Source organism: Thunnus maccoyii, chromosome 23 (assembly GCF_910596095.1).
Source record: "Thunnus maccoyii chromosome 23, fThuMac1.1, whole genome shotgun sequence".
Classification (NCBI taxonomy): Eukaryota; Metazoa; Chordata; class Actinopteri; order Scombriformes; family Scombridae; genus Thunnus; species Thunnus maccoyii.
In genome coordinates, this window is record NC_056555.1 from 21,945,305 (window position 1) to 21,964,454 (window position 19,150).

The 19,150-nt window shown below is 39.9% G+C and overlaps 1 protein-coding gene across 5 annotated transcripts in view; it reads left to right on the forward strand.

Moving 5' to 3' along the window:
- Nucleotides 1–19,150, forward strand: part of LOC121890981 (SLIT-ROBO Rho GTPase-activating protein 1-like) — a 38,016-nt gene that overhangs the window by 3,569 nt on the left and 15,297 nt on the right. For 2 of the 5 annotated variants that reach the window (XM_042403657.1, XM_042403658.1), the window contains 12 exons: nucleotides 7,655–7,850; nucleotides 9,504–9,558; nucleotides 9,654–9,761; nucleotides 11,789–11,851; nucleotides 13,174–13,371; nucleotides 13,538–13,666; nucleotides 14,346–14,567; nucleotides 15,430–15,531; nucleotides 18,196–18,393; nucleotides 18,481–18,565; nucleotides 18,665–18,692; nucleotides 18,827–18,860. In XM_042403657.1, coding sequence (XP_042259591.1) covers nucleotides 7,655–7,850; nucleotides 9,504–9,558; nucleotides 9,654–9,761; nucleotides 11,789–11,851; nucleotides 13,174–13,371; nucleotides 13,538–13,666; nucleotides 14,346–14,567; nucleotides 15,430–15,531; nucleotides 18,196–18,393; nucleotides 18,481–18,565; nucleotides 18,665–18,692; nucleotides 18,827–18,860 — 1,418 coding nt within the window. Of the gene's footprint in view, nucleotides 1–1,908; nucleotides 1,965–3,592; nucleotides 4,088–7,654; nucleotides 7,851–9,503; nucleotides 9,559–9,653; nucleotides 9,762–11,788; nucleotides 11,852–13,173; nucleotides 13,372–13,537; nucleotides 13,667–14,345; nucleotides 14,568–15,429; nucleotides 15,532–18,195; nucleotides 18,394–18,480; nucleotides 18,566–18,664; nucleotides 18,693–18,826; nucleotides 18,861–19,150 lie in introns of those variants that run through there. The other 3 variants (XM_042403661.1, XM_042403660.1, XM_042403659.1) reach the window with 3 other exon arrangements.

Consider the following 19,150-nt stretch of genomic DNA (forward strand, 5'->3'; position numbering starts at 1 on the left):
AAGAAACCAGAAAATATTCACATTAAAGAAGCTGAAACCAGAAATGACTCCGAATGAATGAATCAAGTATCATCAAGATTAATCTAAATCGATTGTTCGTCCGATCTATAAAACCTCAGAAAACTGTGAAAAATATCCACCATAATATCCTAAAGCACAAGGTGACATCATTAAATGTCTTGTTTTGTCCAATAAAAAGTCTGAAACCTGAAGATATTAAATTTACTGTCATGTAAGATCGAGAAAAGCAGCGAATTCTCACATTTAAGAACCTGGAACCATTGTTGCTCAAGAAATAACAATTAATAGATCATGAACATAAATAGTTGCTTATTAATTTTCTTTCAATTGACTAATCGTGCAGCTCTACACACAGATAAACTCTTTTCACATTATAAAAGTGAACACAGTCGAGGTTTGGATGGATAACATCAGCGTAATGAATCATTCCAGAGGATCATTCATGAATTCGTCACCAGCTCAGAGTTTGAGAGGCACAAAGGATGGAAGGAAGTCGTCACCCATCTGAGAAGAGAAAAAGCATTTCTATCAGGGTTGCAACTGACAATTACTGTCTTGACTAATTGATAAAGAGTTTGGTCTGTGAAATGTCATAAAATTGTGAAACATGTTAACATTATTAAGTTCTCGGAGCCTCAGGTGACATCGTCAGATTGTGTGTTTTGTTCCAACAACAATCCAAAACCCATAAAGTGCTCAGTTTACTGTCATACAAGATAAAGGAATCCTCATGTTTGAGAGGTTGGAGTGGACTGGATTTAAATGTGGTTTGTTTGTTTGTGGATTGAGCGAAACTACCATTAAACCCATCTGACGGTGAACTGTTAAAAAACAATTCAGATTCACATTACATTTCAAAATGCCTCCATTTTGTCCTGTTTCTGTCTGTTTATCTCTGTTTATGAACCACAAATTCAAGTTGCTTGGTCGTCTTGACAATTAAAGGACACATATTCTTCACATTTCCAGCTCTATATTTATATTCTGGGGCTGTACTGGAATATATTTGCATGATTTACAGTTAAAAAACTCCTTATTTATCTTATACTGGCCCTTTATGCAGCCCCTCAGTTCAGCCTCTGTCTGAAACAGGCTGTTTTAGCTCCTGTCTCTTTAAGGCCCGCCTCCCAATGAGCCCACTCTGTTCTGATTGGCCAGCCTCAGGAAGCTGCTTCTGAATTCAAAGGCTACATAAACAAATGAATTTAACTTATTTTTCTTGTTCTTTACACAAAATGTCAACTTCTCAAATCCTTCTGTACATGTTGGAGCCTGAATTCAATCTGAAATATGTGTGTTGACAACGTGAACAACGTCAGCAACGAAAGATTACAGACGGTGATTTGTGGGCATGTGCGACCAGCGGAAGTCATCTCTTTGGGAAGGTAGAAAAAAACACATTGCAGCAAAGCGTAAAAACTGGGCTTTGTCTTACAGCAAGCATTTTTACATACGTTCACCTCAAGTTTTGGAACTTTGACCATGTTTAACATTCAACATCTTAACAGTATGTAAATGAAAATTAGAAAAAGCTGAAAATGTCTCCTTCAAAGCTCACAGTCAGTTTTGTCTATATCTTCCGTATCTTAGAAACAACAATGTGTGATTTGTTTTCCTTGGTCAGAACCAAATGTACCAACTACAGAAAGTGTGAAAGCGACTTTAAATCAAACTACAAGGAGGCATGTTTAACTTCAGATGAATTCTTTTTGTCGGAGGAGATTATTTGTGGATAATTGGACGATTTCAGCGTGGACCAACGAGGGGCCACCAGCCAGACAAGCGCTGACTGACAGAGCAATACTGTTTCTACATTTACAAAGAGAAGACTGTTTAAATCATTTCACTGCTAGAGCTCAGACTCACAGAGAGCAAAGTCTAGACACCCGTCGTCTCCAGGTGCTGATCAGATTAAGGTTTTTGGCAATGAATTCATTAACGTGGTGGGGTTTTTTTTCTTCTTTTAATCTTTTGTCTGCTTTTATCCCAACAACTTACAGGCTCTTATAAACCGCTTCAGACCACAGCTACGTGCACAGAGAGTCTCACTAATGAGGTGATTTGAAATGAATCTCGTTTAACTTTGTCCAGGACGGCGTAGTGAAGACGGTATTCAAATTTAAGCCAACAGAACGGGGAATGTGAAAGATTTGATACGAAAAAAACCAACAAAATTGACATTTATTTCCATGAAAATGTTGCAAATTGTGTTATAAATGTGAAATTAATGATTGTACATTATCCCCCCTCCCGATTTCATGCTTTGACCTTCGAGGGTGCATGACCCTGAGCCCTCCGTCCCTCCAGCAAAAGCAACAACAAAATGAGCTCTGGGGAAGCGTTCAGATTGAATCAGCCCCGAGATTTCACGAGACAAATTCTTTATGCTCGGGTATATTGTCTGCATACTTTTTTCCCCCGTGTCAGTGTTTTGCCACATTGTGCTGTGCTGACTGTATAGCTCCTCTGATCAAAGAGGCTGAGTCTTGTCGTTGGAGGTGTTACGAGAGGACACACAAGGAGGTTTCTAAGAAGAAGCTTTTCAGACATCAAAAGGTTAAGCGCGGTGGATGTCCTCCTTTCACTTTCAATTGACTGTGATCCAAGCAGAGGAGTTTCATTGATATAATCTCGCCTCCTCGGTGGATCTGCTTAAATCCTCCTCCTTCTTCTGCAATAGAAAACCTCTTTTTTTTTTCTTCATATACAGACAGACACACTCCTCTTCAGGGCTGCAGCCACCAATTACCTTCATTATCAGTTAATCAACACACAGCTCATCTGATTATTTTCGTAATTAATTGATTCATTGTTTGGTCTATAAATTGGCAGAAAAAAAGTGAAAAATGCTAATGATAATATCCTGATGCCCAAGGTGACGTTTTCAAATTACTTATGTCCGACTAACAGCTCCCATTGACTCCCATTAAAAAAAAACAACTTCAGCTTCTCTCTAGAAGTCAATCATTTATTTCAACGAGTCATTATGGTCTCAATCTGTAAATTCAGGCCCTCTAATAAGTGTGCTGGTGATCATTTTGGAGATTATTGCTCTGTTAATAAGATTTGAAGACTTATAGTAGCTTTGATGTCTTCCGTGTGGACGGTGATTGACAGTTTTGATTGACAGTTGGCTCCAGGACTCACATTGAGTCAGACTATTGTCTCAACATTTCACTAAGGTTAATATTATTTGATTATGATACCCGCCCTGTTAGCACAATTTAGCTAAAGTAGCTAACGTTAGCCCAAGTGTGCGGCGCTTAGTGTTCCCAGTAAGCTAACGTTAGCTAGGGTTCGAGGTAGCGGGGCGTGTTTCCAAGGCAACACCTGCACTCCTTATCTGGAAGGTCCTGGCTTCAAACGAGACAAAATGTCACCAACCTAAAGCTGCAGCTCTGGGCTTCAAACTGGCTCCATTGCAAACCAGCGGGTGACATCACACCTCAGTACATCCATCTATATATAGAGACTATGCTCATCATGAGGGGGAAATGAACGTCTGCACTAAATTTCATGGCAATCCATTCAATAGCTGTTGAAATATTTCAGTCTGGACCAAAGACCGACTGCTTCTAGCACAGCTTTAAAAAAAAAAATCTAGCTGTTTGTTTTCTTTCACTGAGGGGTTTTTAACTGAACAAATGAATTTATCAGCCTCTGGAGCTGCTCTGCCACTGATAGATGTTTATGTAAAGAGGCAAAGTCTCATTTTGCTTTGTAGGCAGCAGTGTTGGCATTTACACCCTTTGATGTTGTGTCTGAAATTCCTCATGGAAAGTATGAATGGGATTTGCAAGAAAAGCAAAAAGTCTGCTTGCTGCACAGAGCTTCACAAGCCGGTTTGTTTTATTCCATGAGATAAAATACATCAGAGATTCGTTAGTTTCTCTATATTGACTGTTGCTATTGAGATGCTAAACTTTTGGGGAAGAAGACCACAACAACCAACAACCATCTGTAAGTCTGATGTGATAAGTTAAATATAAAGCAGCTTTTCAGTGAAACGATATGAAAACCTTGTTCAACAGTCAGGCGATGAAGTTGTACTTGTGCTCATAAAGAGGTGAGTTTTCTGCTTTCTATAAAAAAATTACAATAACTTAATATTAAAGCAAGTAAAACTTAAAACTTCACAAACGAGATTCAGGTGGATGTAATGACACAAAAGGAACCTGTTGTTGTTTTTTGGCATTTTTTACAGATGTCACTCTTTTTCAAGGGAAAAATGATGGAAAAGACAACTTCAGTTTACAAAAAGTCCAACTTGTGGTGTTTATTTTCACTATTTAGAGATTTTAGAAAGCTGTTCTAGAAACTAAGCATTTAAAACAGTTAATGACAAAGTTTTTCATGACCAGTTGTAATTTGAATGAATGTCCTGTTATTTGAATGAAATGGAAAGAATATTGATTATTGAGTATATATCTGTGATGGCCACTCGTTTGCTAAACCCCTCCTCAGAACAGTGACTGTCCAATCGTAGCTTAGCAACCGTGATGATTAATCAGTTCATCCATTAATCCTCTGAGGTGCAAAACACAACAGCAGTTCACAAAATGCAACATTGCAGAAAACATGACATTTAAAAAACACATTTCACAACACAAAAAAAAATGTTTGTGAAATGTTGTCGTGTTTTGTGAAATATCGTGTTTTGCACCTCAGGGCCACCATACAGACTAGTAAAAAATGTGCATCACAATTTCCTAGAGCCCTTCTTTTGTCCGATCATCAGTGCAAAACCCCCAAAAATATTAAATTTAGTGAGACCAGAGAAAGCAGCAAAGTCTCACATTTTAAAACCTGGAACCATTAAAAGTTTGATATTTTTGCTTAAAAACTGACATGAATGATTCATCGTTAATCTTATATAAAGAAAATTCTTTATGAGAACAAGTGGCAGCGACTGGATCTGAAGAAGTCACATATCATCATAAATCAAATCATAATCGGCTCTGCAGTCGTCATGTGTGTCTCCGCCTTTAATTAGTGAGTTTTAGAGATGTTGGTAGGTGGATTTTGTTACTATTGTACAAGGCCAGGCTAGCTGTTTCCCCCTATTTCCAGTCTTTATGCTAAGCTAAGCTAACCAGCTGCTTGCAATAGCTTATAGATTGATAATAAAGAGAACTTTATTAATCCCAAAGGGAAATTAAAGTGTTACAGAAGCCACTTGACATAAATCAAGAAGGTAGGTAATAGAAACAAGGCTAAATTATATACAACAACCAAATAGTAACCATAACTTTAACATACTATTTGCTGAGTATACACTGTTCTGTTATATTTAACTAACAGACAGGAGAGTGGTATCAATCTTACATCTGTTCCATCATCTGACTCTAACAAGTGAATAAGTTATAATAAGTTTACCTCCCAAAATGTGGAACTATTCCTTTAACCATGACATAGCATAAAGCATCAGTAGTGTTGCTATGGTTACTTGCCCAACAGAGGTTCAACACCAATTTAGAAGAGTGATTAAACCTCTGACCATCGGGACACCCCAAACCATATTTGGGATGTCCCGTTTGGCCAATCAGCCAATCAGAAACAAGTGTTTCCTCTGCCCCGAGTGAAATGTGTTAGAGCCGTCTGGGACTCGGAGCAGCAGAGCAGACATTCATTTAGATGAAAGTGTTGCAGATTCACACATTCACAGTGCACGAGAGCAACATGAAATGGCAGCCATTTTAAATTAGTAGGCTAACAACAGCAAAGCGATGCCAGAATCAATATACACACAAACACGTAACAGAGAGAGAGAGACTTTCATAGACTTGTGGGGACCAAAGGCCACAGCGGATTTCTATAGAGATCTATGAAGCATATCCTGCAATCTGTGTGTGTGTGTGTGTGTGTGTGTGTGTGTGTGTGTGTGTGTGTGTGTGTGTGTGTGTGTGTTGATGCGGCAGATTCAAGCTCTTGTCTTCACCTTCCTCATCACATGGTTCACACACAGTGTGTGGTTGCCAAGACAACAGGTCGTGGAGTGGATAGGGTCCCCCAGGGATTGGTGTATGTGTGTGTGTGTGTGTGTGTGTGTGTGTGTGTGTGTGTATATGTGTGTGTGTGTTTTAGAGGTGGGTTTATCATTGTGTATTCTGTACCCGCTCTCCCCTCTCTCCCTCCTGCTGCAGATAGCAGATAGATCCAGCTCTGAAACAGCACGACCAGTGAAGCGTGCAGCCAGGCATTACCATGCTGACTGTAGGACTGACTGAAAGTGTGTGTGTGTGTACGTGTGTGTACGTGTGTGTGTGCATGCAGTGAGTGTTTATGTGTGTGGCTTTTTTAATGCGGTCAGAGGATGCCGTCCAAGGTGACTCCTCAGAGAAAAATGGACATTCGTCAGTAATGATAAGGGATTAAAGAGACGGAGATAGAGAGCCGGTGGGGGGGGGGGGGGGGGGGGGGGCACAATAAGCTGATTAACTGATCAATTGACTGACATTGAAATTGGTTAATTTCAATAAGCAATTCATCAGTTTATTGTCATTTATCAAGCAAACACAGCATCTCAAATAGGATAATGATCCTTTTCTCTGTTTTATGTCACTATTAAGGCTGCTACTAACGATTATTTTCATTATTGATTAATGTGTAGATTATTATCTTGATTAATCAATTAGTTGTTTGGTTTATAAATTGTCAGAAAATGGTGAAAGCCCAAGATGACGTCCTCTCAAATGTCTTGAACAGTTCACAGCCCAAAGATATTTAGTTTACTATCACAGAAGACTAAAGAAAAAAGAAAATATTCACATTTGAGAAGCTGGAATCAGAGAATTTCTTTTCTTAAAAAATGACTCCAAATGATTAATTGATTATCAAAATAGTTTCTGATTGATTTAATAATTGACAGCTAATTGATTAATTGACTAATTGTTGCAGCTCTACTTATCATAAACTGAATATCTTTGGGTTTTGGACTGTTAGTTGGACAAAATCAGCAGTTTGAAGACGTTACTTTTGGCTCTGAAAATAAATTTTAGATTTTTAGTCATGCATGTGTTACTATCCACATCAGTCTGTCGACCAATTTACTCCAGACTGAAATATATCAAGAACTACTGTATGATCAACTAAATGAATTGGCAACTATTTTGATGATCGAATAAATGTTTTTGCCATTTTTTTTTTTTGGGCAAAAATGCTAAAAATTTGCTGGTTGCAGCTTCTCGAATGTGAGGATTTAAAGCTTTTCTGTGTCAAACATGATAGTAAACTGAATATCTTTAGATTTTTGAGTGTTGATGAGACAAAACAAGACATTCGAAGACATCACCATGCGCTCAAAGAAATTATAACAGATGTTTTTCACTATTTTCTGACATTTTAAATGATTAATCGATAAAAATAATTGTTAGTTGCAGCTCCAAACTATTGGATGAGTTGCCGTGAATTCACCAGAGGATGAATCCTAGTCCATTGATGCTCCCTAATTAAATTATAAAAGCTTTAATTATTGCTTAAAACTCATTTAGCGCCATCATCAGGTCAAAATTCTGAAACACTTTGGTTTTTGATCAAATACCTGCAAAACGCAATTTCGCTGCCCTGGTTAAACAAATTGCCAAAGTGTTTAACTTACAGTGACGTCCGTGTGTGTTGTTCTGTTTGTGTGTAGATGTGCGGGCCCAGTTGGTGGAGCAGCAGCGCTGTCTGGAGCAGCAGACAGAGATGCGGGTCCAGCTGCTCCAGGACCTGCAGGACTTCTTCAGGAAGAAGGCCGAGATCGAGACGGAATATTCCAGAAACCTGGAGAAGCTCGCGGAGAGATTCATGGCCAAGACGCGCAGCACAAAAGACCATCAGCAATACAAGTAGGACTGTGTGTGTGTGTGTGTGTGTGTGTGTTTGGTGGTGACATTAAGTCCAACTGAAAGGAAATTCACTTTTACTAAGATACAAATGCTTATGTCATATGTTTTTTTTATTTGTGCTACAGTATGTGGTCAAAGAAGAAATTTAAATTGTATAAATTTTTCTGTCTGTGTGTCTGTGGCTACACTGCAAACAGGAACTGCTAATAGCTAATTCGGCAGACCTTTAATGGGGTCAATTTGCCAAAATGTAAACAAATAACGGCTAAAAACTGGGTTCAAATGAGAGTATGTGGCTGATGTTACAGCTGCCCATTTGATGAGCTTTTATGTCGTCTTGCTCTCCTGATGGTTTTATTTTTTTGCCATCATATTGGCTCCATAACAGGCCCTAATGTTGGTGTTAGCATGTTTCCATCTATCAGATTAGTAGGATAAGCAGCTCTTCCTGTGGAAATATCACAGAGATCCACTTTAAAATACAAGGACGCTGCTCCGGGCGGGATTTAAATTAGAGGAGGAGCAGCGTGTTTGCTGAACTGTAGGTCATTTGGACTGTAATTATGAGGGTGGAAAAAAGACTCTCATACAGAGAGGGACTGGATTAAAATCACTGACCAGGGCAGGTGATGTTAAAATCACCCCCACCCCCTCTAAGAGAAATAAATCCTGTCAGAACGGGGCTTGTGTCTGTCTAATGTTTGGGTAACAGGTAAGAAACAGATGAAAACAGCTGCCTGGATACTGGATCAGTGAGAACTATGAGCTATAAGATGATAAAACACTCTGTAGAGCCAGGTGATACTTCTCTCTGTGGGTTTGTCACTACAGTCAAATACAAAAACATTGATGTGCAGTTTTAACAGCATGATAGGGTCTTCCTAAATGCTGGACTGAGACAGACGGCTTAAAGGACAAGTTCACAGTTTTTCAAGTCTGTCTTAAAACAACAGTCAGGAGCCCAAATGAACACTGAAACCTGTTTTTCTTGCTGTAATCATTCCTCCTGTTCATACTGACCATTAGAAGATCCCTTCATAATGACCTTACAATGGAAGTGATGGAGGACAAAATCCACAGTCCTCCTTCTGTGCAAAAAATGTATTTAAAAGTTTATCTGAAGCTAATATGAAGCTTCAGCGTCCAAATGAGTCAAATCAAGTAGATATCTTTCAACGTTACAGTCTTTTTAGTGCCAAAGTCCCTCTTTTTGTTACTATACTTCCACCACAGCTCAACAGGGAAACACTGTCTGAGGAAACACAAAGAGGGAATTTGATGCTAAAAAGACTGTTAATGTGTCAGATATCCACTTGATATGACTAACTCAGACTGCTGAAGCTGAATATAAGCTTCACAGAGACTTTTAAATGACTGTGTGGACACACTGTAGATTTTGGCCTCCATCACTTCCATTGAAATCACATTTGAAGGATCTTTTAATAGTCAGTATGAACAGGAGGAATGATTACAGCGAGGAAAACCTCTTTCACTGCTCATATGGATAAATGTTGTTTCCACAAATATGTCTATATCTCTAAGAACTACTTTATCTAAATGATCTTCTTCACAAAAAAGGGGGTGTAGTTGGCAGATATTGGTGTATTTTTGAGTAGTTTAAAGAATCTCTCTCTCTCTCTCTCTCTCTTCCAGAAAGGATCAGAACCTGCTCTCTCCGGTGAACTGCTGGTACTTGCTGCTAAACCAGGTCAGTCGCAGGTGTTTGTTTGTTTGCTTGAGACCCTTTTTTTTTATAATATGAAATATCAAACCATCAGAGATATTCCCTTTTCTCCTCTCCAGGTGAGGAGGGAGAGTAAGGACCACGCCACCCTCAGCGATCTCTACCTGAACAACGTCATCACCCGCCTCACGCACATCAGCGAGGACTCGGCTCGCCTGCTGAAGAGGGTGAGCTGATATATCTTAATCCTCTGTGCCGTAGAGCGCCATTGTTGTCCAGAAACTATTGAAAACACATCAATGAGTCACTCCTCTGCACTGGGTGACATGTTCCTTTATCACCATGAACACACACACCGTCCTGCTGCCAGAAATACTCTCTAAAACACCCAACAAATGCACTATTTACTCCTGCTAGTGTAACACCTGCTAAAAACTACAACAAACAGCTGTTTTAGGAAATTACAGAGTCTTTTTAAAGATAATGAAACTACATATTTGTGAGCCAGTTTTAAAAATATACATCTTCAGTAGGAACCAACAGGTTTAGGACTGTTGGCTGACGGACTAACCCATTCTTGGTTTTAGTCTTTTCATTAATCATATATCTTTATTCTTTATTCACTAATAAAACATTATTATAAAACTGTTAAACAGCCTTCTTGCCCAAGTTTATTCTCTGTGGGCTCTTCAGGAGGCGGGTCTTAACGAGACAGGAGATAAAACGGCCTGTTTCAGACGGAGGCTGAACTGAGCGGCTGCATAAAGGACCAGTTTAAGATAAATAAGGAGTTTTTGACTGTAAATCATGCAAATATATTCCAGTAGAGCCCCAGAATATAAATGTAGACGTGGAAATATGCATGATACGTCTCCTTTAAATCAGGTTGGTATTTTTCTTACAGTACTGGCTGAAAGTAAGACGTTGAGGACTCAATTAAGGACTAAAATCACTCAATAAGCAGATTTTGTGCACTGAATAAAGCGCTGCATTTTATAAACTGATCATATGCTTTAAATGTACATTTCTAATTGGTGAAATAACTTTAGTTGTTAAATAAATGTAGTGCCGTAAAAAGTACAACATTTCTAGGGCTGATTAATGTTCCGATTCTCTTTTCGAATAATCTATTAATTACTATTAATTATTTTGGCCCATAAAACATCAAAATTATGAAAAATGTTTGTGAATAATTTTTTATTTTTTATTATTTTGCCCAAAACCCAAAGATATTCAGTTTTCTGTTCTGTAAGAGAAGGAAAAGCAGCAAATACTCAAATTTGAGAACCTGAAATTCTCACATTTTTTGGCATCTTTGCTTAAAAAAACAACCTGAAATATTAATCGATTATCAAAATTACTGCAGATTTATTCCCTGTTGATCAACTAATTGACTAATTGTCGCAGCTCTAAATATTTCCCTTTGAAATGTAGTAGTACAAATACCTCAACATTGTATTTAAGTACAGCATTTGAGTAAATGGACTTTGCTGCTCTCCACCTCTAGGCCTGTTTTTTTTTTTTTCTTCTTCTTTCATTCGGCTTCTTCAAGTAGAAGAGTTGATTCTAATGAAAAGTAAAGTCAGTATTCCCCTGAGCTCTGTTAGGCTGCCTCGGAGTTTAGCAAATTAAGCGTGCACACACATGTATTGTACATGCACGCTCTCAACCGCCTCCAAGTTTAGCTCGCCGTGTTCATTATTAATCTCTCTTCCGGCTCGTCTTTTATTCATGCTAACTAAAGTGCAGCCGCTGCCAGCAGCTATAAACTGCAAGGCCTCCATCACAGCCGACACATCCTCCCAAAAATCTGTTCAGGAAGAAAGGACACCGGGAAGAGACAGACGGCTGAGTGGCCGTGACAACGCTGACAGCCCCCGTGGCCATGGCGACGGGCTCAGCTGATCTTTTCTCAGCGGGCGCTATGGGAACGGGATTCATCCATCCTGGGATTCCACAGTCATTTAGCATAATGCAATATTAATGTGGTGCTGTGCTGCCACATAACTCCTTCCCCAAACTGGTCGGCTGTTTAATGCATGAGACAGAAATTCAGTTTGAGTGCAGGCGGCAGAGCTCGGCTTGTTTCATTTATGAATTCATTTGTTTGTGTGTGGTCAAATCCATTTATTTATCTGGCGCAAGTTCGTCCTGCTCGGATGGATCACGCTTGCCACGCTATGTTAGAGGAAGTTTCCGTGTATTTACCTCGTGCTGATGATATTTTTTTCATATCTCTTTTCTGCTTTGATAGAGTAAGGAGATCATCTTTCAGCTTCAGGAAGATCTCATGAAGCTTCTCAATGAGCTTTACACCGTAAGTGGAACAAACTCTGTTCTTCAGTGGGGAGGATGGTGGGTTCTTCGACTCTAGTGTTGTTCTATAAGCTCTTAAGAAGGCAGGTGAGGTTCATTTAGGTTCTCAAAGACGTGGTTTCTCATGGTTAACAAAAATCAACAAAAACCTTCTGCAAAACCTGTCTAGAACGTCTATATCTGGTCTTAAAACCTATTAAACATTCTGATATCTGCAGACGCCATGTAACAAAGCAAACCAACAATGAACTGATCTACTTACAAATATTGTGTGTGTATCCAAAGCCTGATATATCTTATTCCTCTGTTGTTGTGCAAAAACTATTAAAAACACATCAATGAGGCACACCGCTGCACTGGGTGACATGTTCCTTCATTATAAAGAGTTTGGTCACGTTAGTTTGTTCAGAAATGGCTCCAAAGACTAATTTCACTCTCCGGAGAGTAGTTCTGTGTACGGCAAACACCACCGAGCATGTGCAGGAACGCGGGTCTGTTGTGCTTCATATCACAACCTCTTGACTTTGTACTACATTGTAAATTTCTCAGAATTTCAGTACAACGTTAAGAGGTTGTGATATGTAGCACAACAGACCCGCGTTCCTGCACATGTTCGGTGGCGTTTGCCTTACACAGAACTACTCTCCGGAGAGTGGAAACGTGATTGCTGTTATTAGTCCTCAGAGCCGTTTCTAAACAAAAATAACGTTCATAATGAAGGAACATGTCACCCAGTGCAGCGTTGTGACTCACTGACGTATTTTTAATAGGTTTTGGAAAACAACGGAGGTCTAAGGCACAGAGGAATAAGATATATCAGGCTTTAGATACACACACAATACTTGTTAGCAGATCAGTACATTGTCGGTTAGGATCCAAACATGAGATTTGTTGACAAGAAGAAAGATATAGAAAATCACCAGTCTTATACTTTAAAGTAAGTTTGGCTTGTCCAGTATGAATTAGTAACTGTAATAACACAGAAACTAGGCCAAGGAAAAGTCACTGAGGCACATTTTGGAAGCTCAGAATGCATCAAGCTTAAAAGTATTTTTTCATTCTGGGCTGTCATGAACTTTTGCTTTTTGTCTGACGTTATTTGTCAAGTCTGCAAAGAGCCTTGAAGGAGAAAATGTGTTGATTTTTTTCCAAACGTCAGTGAGTGCTGGCCTTAAAAGCGTCCTGTCTAAACACTGGAAATCAGATTAGAGTGGACCTGATAACCTTGAGGAATAAACACAGGCTGCAGTGTTGCGTTGTTTTCAGTGTTTATGGTCCTTCTGATTCAGACGCTGTGTGTTGTTATCGGCTGCTGTCGCCTAGGTGATAAAGACGTATCACATGTACCACGTGGAGACGATCAACGCGGAAACCAAGCTGCGGGAGGCGGAGCGCCAGGAGGGGCGCGTCAAGGGCGTGTCAGGGACAAGCGGAGGGGTGGAGCCTGTGTTCGGCCTGCGGATAGAAGAGCGCCACCAGAGACGCAACGCCGCCCGCAAGATGGAGAAGATGAGAGAGAAGGTACAGGGTGCATCTCAGTTCCCTTCGTTTGCATTGTGTCTCAGTCCTTCACACTAGTTTCTACACAAAGAAAGATACCTGAGATGATTGATCAGACCGACAGTTAACTCAGATCCACCTTTTTCTAACTAAATGGTCCTTTCATGTCTGTTTCTTTCTTCATTAGAGGAAGGCAAAGTACTCAGAGAACAAACTGAAGACTCTTAAAGCCAGGAATGAGTATCTGCTGACTCTGGAGGCCACAAACGCCTCTGTGTTTAAATACTACATCCACGACCTGCCCGATATCATAGACGTGAGTATCTGTCTGTTGTCTGGTGAGGTTTATGAGTCTAAAAACAGGACGTCTGTAGGAAAAACTAAGACTAAGTTTAACAACAGTGACACTAATGAAGGTGAAATTCATATTTATACACGTATGACGGACTACAGCGTTATAATTTCTTAGCGTGCTGAGTAAGAGAACAAGCAGCGATTAGAAGAAATAATGTCCAGCTGCAAGAAATAAAAATACTGTAACTTCAAAATGTTGTAAAGCTTCTTATCACATATCAGGAACTACCAAAACTACTAGTAGTTGTTAAATACTGGCAGGAGTAATGTTACTCATCCACAACAGGAACTAACGCACAAGGATCAGCTTGTTAGGCCTGAGTTAAATGGAGATCACTTGTGTGTCGTCTTTGGGGGTTTAAATTGATTGTAGTACATGATTCATAGACAGTGTTGCGTAACTCACAGTTGGATCGGCATAAAACTCTCTTTGAAGTTTGAATTATTAGAACAAACTGTGTTGGAAAATATCTGGTTCTTTGTTAAAAAGTCGTGAAACTTTGTTGGAGAAGTTAACTCTGACTCCCAAGGTGCATTTCAACAAGAAACATCCAGTCATCAAGCTTAAAATTCTGTTACATGTGCCGCTAACTGTAAGTGGTCATGTGATGTTTCCTCCATCTGTCCCCTCTTTGTCTCAGTGCTGTGACCTAGGGTACCACTCCAGTCTGAGCCGGGCTCTGAGGACCTACCTATCAGCCGAACTGAGCCTTGAAGCCTCCAGGAGGGCGGGTCTGGAGGTGCTGGAGGGGGCCGTGGAGGGCCTGGACCCCGCCCGCGACAGGCAGCGTCTGCTGGGTCTCTACCCCACCGCCTTCTGCCCCCCACAGCGCTTCAGCTTCCAATCCCACATGGGCGACACAGTCAGTATATCGCAACAAACACAACCTGGGAGTTCAGTTTCTATTTAGAGACATGTATCTCAGAGAGGGAGAAACATTTGAGAGGTATTTTGAGACAGCTGCATTTGGAAAATATTATATTTTTAAATATTTATGAAGAGAGAATTGTTGTTATAACTTTACTTTTTTTGGCACTGACATTCTGTCTCTCTGTGCTTTAGTAATGTCACAATCTATGATGTCCTTTTTCCATATAAAATAACTCAACATCCTCCATCTTGGTGGTGTTGAAGAGGGACTCTGTGTCAAAATCATTCTTTAAGACTTTAATTGTTTTAGTTTATATTGAGCTCATTTGTGGTAAACTTGTGTTTTATCAAACTGCACACAGAAAGAGTGAAGGACAGGTAGTTTTATTCCATCAAAGAAGTACTGTAAGTCTACAGCCAACAATTATTTTCATTATCAATAGGTCTGATAATTATTTGCTTGTGTAAAAAAGTCTTTGAGTCAAAAACACAAAGATATTTGCTATCATGGTAAACTAGGAACATGAAGAGGCTGCTCGAAGTGATTTTTTTTGGTATTTTTGCTTTAAAAATGACTTTAACAGTTGTTAATTGTCACTAATTGATTAATCATTTCATCATTGAGCTCTAGAGTACTGCCTTGTATACTGGGGGACAACAGGGGCCCAACAGTTTGCCCCGGGGCCCCATAGGGGGTTAATCTGGACGTGATTTTGGATAATTAAATTAAATGTTGCTTTTTCCAATAGGAAGTGCTTACAAAGTTTATGTGGATGAGAAAGTTTCATATCCCAAAAGCTTAGGACATTTTCTGATTGTCTTGTTGTTGTTGTTGTTGTTCCACTTCCTGTCAGGTGACCCAGATCGCCTCCCAGCCGCAGGTCCAGGCCGAGCTCACCCTCCGCCTCACACAGCTCCAGACCCGCCTGGCGTCTCTGAAGATAGAGAACGAAGAGGTCAGACACGCAAATACGAGAAAAATGATGGTCAAAAATTTGAAATGCACTAAAGAAATGATGGGGTGGGGGTGTACATGAGGGGTATCTCTCCTGTCTTACCTATTTTCAGTCAACATGGAGGCTGTTTTAGCATTTAGCTCAGAGGAATTAGCATTTTTTGACGATGATCAAAGAAATATGCTGATTTAAAAGTTATTTACTTGCATCAACATGTACAGCTGTGTCAATGTTAGAGCTGCCCCATAAATATCAATGAGGCGATTGAAGGCTGCAACCTGCAATGTTTATTTTCATTTAAATTACTCTGTCAATTATTTTCCTGATTAGTTGTTTGGCTTCCTTAAATGCCTTGTTTTCAATCCACAACCCAAATATATTCAGTTTACTATCATAGAGGACTAAAGAAACCAGAAAATATTCACATTTAAGAACATTTAGGATCCTTTTTTTTTGCCATTTTTCTTCAAAAAATGACTCAAAACAATTTATTGATTATTAAAATAGTTGGCCATTAAGCAGTCGACTCACATTTTGTCAGTTGAATCGCTGCTTTTTTTTTTTTAGCTCCGTCATAATACTCACAGTAACGCAGGGTGACAGCATGACAGGCTGTAAACTTTTACAGATTCTTGTCTCTAAATGACCTAAATACATAACTGATGGACACACGGGGGACAAACGCTCCGACTCTGACGCTCTCAGCTCCGGAGTTAAGAGCAGAGAAGTCAGCTAAACTACTTTTGAACCAGACGCTGATACAACTACAACCATGGCAGTTTAAAATACCGGAGTCTCTCCCTCACCCCGGAAGTGCGGACTCTAAGTCGACTGTGAGCATCCTGAGTCAGAGACGGCCTTAATCTGTGTCATCTACTCTTGCCACCATTTTTTTCAGGTACAGGAAGATACCACCTCTTTAGTATATCAGAGCTATCCATGTGTGGAACCAGGCCTCAGGGAGAACAACAGTGTTTTTAACCCTTGCAGACCATTAACGTCTGTACCGGCTTTCCTGACAATTTGTCCAGTGGTTGTTGGGATATTTCACTTTGGCCCCGAGTCAAAGTTATGGTAATTTATACTGTTTTAATGGGGGGTAATAATGTAGCAGATGTACCCTCTAAAAATAAACGTGTGCCATCTGAAGGCGACTCGGTGCTGCAGTCTGTGGCGTCCTCTGTGTCGCTGTGGAGCAGAGCGGAGCGTTGTGTTGTGTGCACAGAGGGCAGCAGTTAACTCACCCTGAAGGGCATAAAAATGCTGAAGGAGTCTGTATTAATGAGCTGCATCTGCACGTCTCCGCAGCGTACAAACACACAACCACACACACACACACACACGTAGACACTCAAACACACCCTGATTATCATAAACAAATAAAAACACTTTTACGCCCATTATCCTTGCTGTAAATACAAACACACTTTGCATATGTAGTATACAGAAAACAGAGCTGCTGTGCTTGAACGCACACACTTCATCACGCAAAAAAAAAAAAAAAAAAAACAGCAACTCCACCCTAAAACAATTATAAATTCATAATTCATAACTCGTGATCCATGGAGCCTTGTGCAGTAATGACATTTATTTTTTTTGGTGTTCAGTCAAGTGCTCATGTGAGCTTGCAAAGCCATCCTTCCATACAGGATTAGTGTTGTTTTAAGGTGGAAAAATTGATCTTCTAATGATCAGTATGAACAGAAGGAATGATTACAGCAAGAAAAACATGTGTCAGTGTTCATTTAGCGTCCTGACTGTTGTTTTAGGACACATTTGAAAAACTGTGAACCTGAAGTTTTCTTACCTTTAGCACTAGAAGTAAAAGCTTTTCATCAACTCTCTCAACTTAAGAAATGACATCTATCTTGGCTGATATTTCGGAGAGAGCCCCAGAGATGACGTCAAGGCAGAGATGAGGATTAAAGAAATATACATATACAGCATATTTGTGACTGAGCGTGTGCAGGATACACATGCAAGGTCATCACAACCTTATAGAAACAGGAAGAACGCAGCTGTGCAACGGTGATGATTCAGGTCTTGTTTTATGAGTCATAAATTAAACTTTTGTTCACCCTCGCAGCCCGAATCACAGGTTAGTTATTTATTCATTCATTTAGGCTGCTTGTTTATTTAAAATAATCAATGGTTGGGCTTTTATGATGAAAAAAAAAATAGTGGAAGAGACGATTCTCTCAGTGGAGAGGTTTTTTTTTTGCAGAGGTTCCAGTTTTTGTAGACCCTTTATGCCAAAATCAGTAGGAACCAAACATTCACTGTAGGCTTGAAAAACCTGCTTCTCAAAGGTTTGTAGTTTCCTCACTGACGGAGAACAACAAGCTTACATTCAGCCAGTATTATAAATTCTAATGGCTGCGTTTTCAGAGCAAAAAAGTGTTGTAAACTCTCTAATATGCTACAAAAAATAAAGAAAATATGAATAGAGTTGATTATAGAGTTGTACAATATGATGATATAAACCATGATGTCATAGAAACTTGATGAATGATGATGATGTTTTTTATTTCACTAACAGTATCTCACTTTCCACAAATATGTACTATATTGCAGCTCTGAGGATGAAGCGGAAACGTACAGCTCCTTCTTGTCAAAACCTGTTTTTTCTATTGAGTCCATTTTTTTTTTTGTGTCTCCGTCCAGGTGAAGAAGACCTGGGGTGCGACTCTGACCACCCTGCAGGACATGACGGTGCTGGACGACTTCGACGTCTCCCAGAGCTTCACCCACAGCCCGTCCTCCGAGTCGGTCAAATCCAGCGTGTCGGACGGCTACTTGAACAAACCCAGTCTGGCCAAGAGACGGGCCAACCAGCAGGAGACGGAGCTCTTTTACTTCACTGTGAGAAAATAGAAGAGCTTAATGTTCACATTTAAAGACGCCGGTAGTGAACTGAGCTTCTATATTTGTGTTTTTTTCAATCTGTAGAAATTCCGCGAGTATCTGGAAGGGAGTAATCTCATCTCCAAACTCCAGGCCAAACATGACATACTGAAGAAAGCCTTAGCAGAGGGTAGGACGTACAGAAACTCTCCTTCACTTGTCTTCTGTCTTCTATTTATAATACAGACAGTAATTTCCTGCCTTGAAAACTTCTCTTTATGTCTCACAGGATATAAAGCTGAACTGCTGACTACCAGGTAAGGCGTTATCTCATGTCACGGCGCATATTTTCTCTCTCACGTTGATGATAAGTGTTATTTCCCTTCCCCGCCACTTCAGCTTGAGCTTTGTGAAACTGACTTTTTCTTTCTCCTCTTTCTGTTCGTTACAGTCGTGGGCGGAAGAACTCCCATAGCAAGCACCAGGTAGAGTTTCACTTCTATCAGGCTTCAGGTTGTTTGTCCGTTTCTTTGTGGAAACAGCTTAAAGCGAAATTTAGACCTTTAGACTGCACTTCTGTCACATGCACGCACCTGCACAGTATTTTCAGCATGGCAGACCATAACGAGTGATTCTTAAAGGGGACATATGATGCTTTTTGTGTTATTTTTATGCTGTTATAATGTTGGATGTCTGTGTTAAACATAGTCAGAGTTCTAAAACTTGAGGTGAACATATGTAAAAATGCTGCCTGACATCAGATTGTTCGCACACA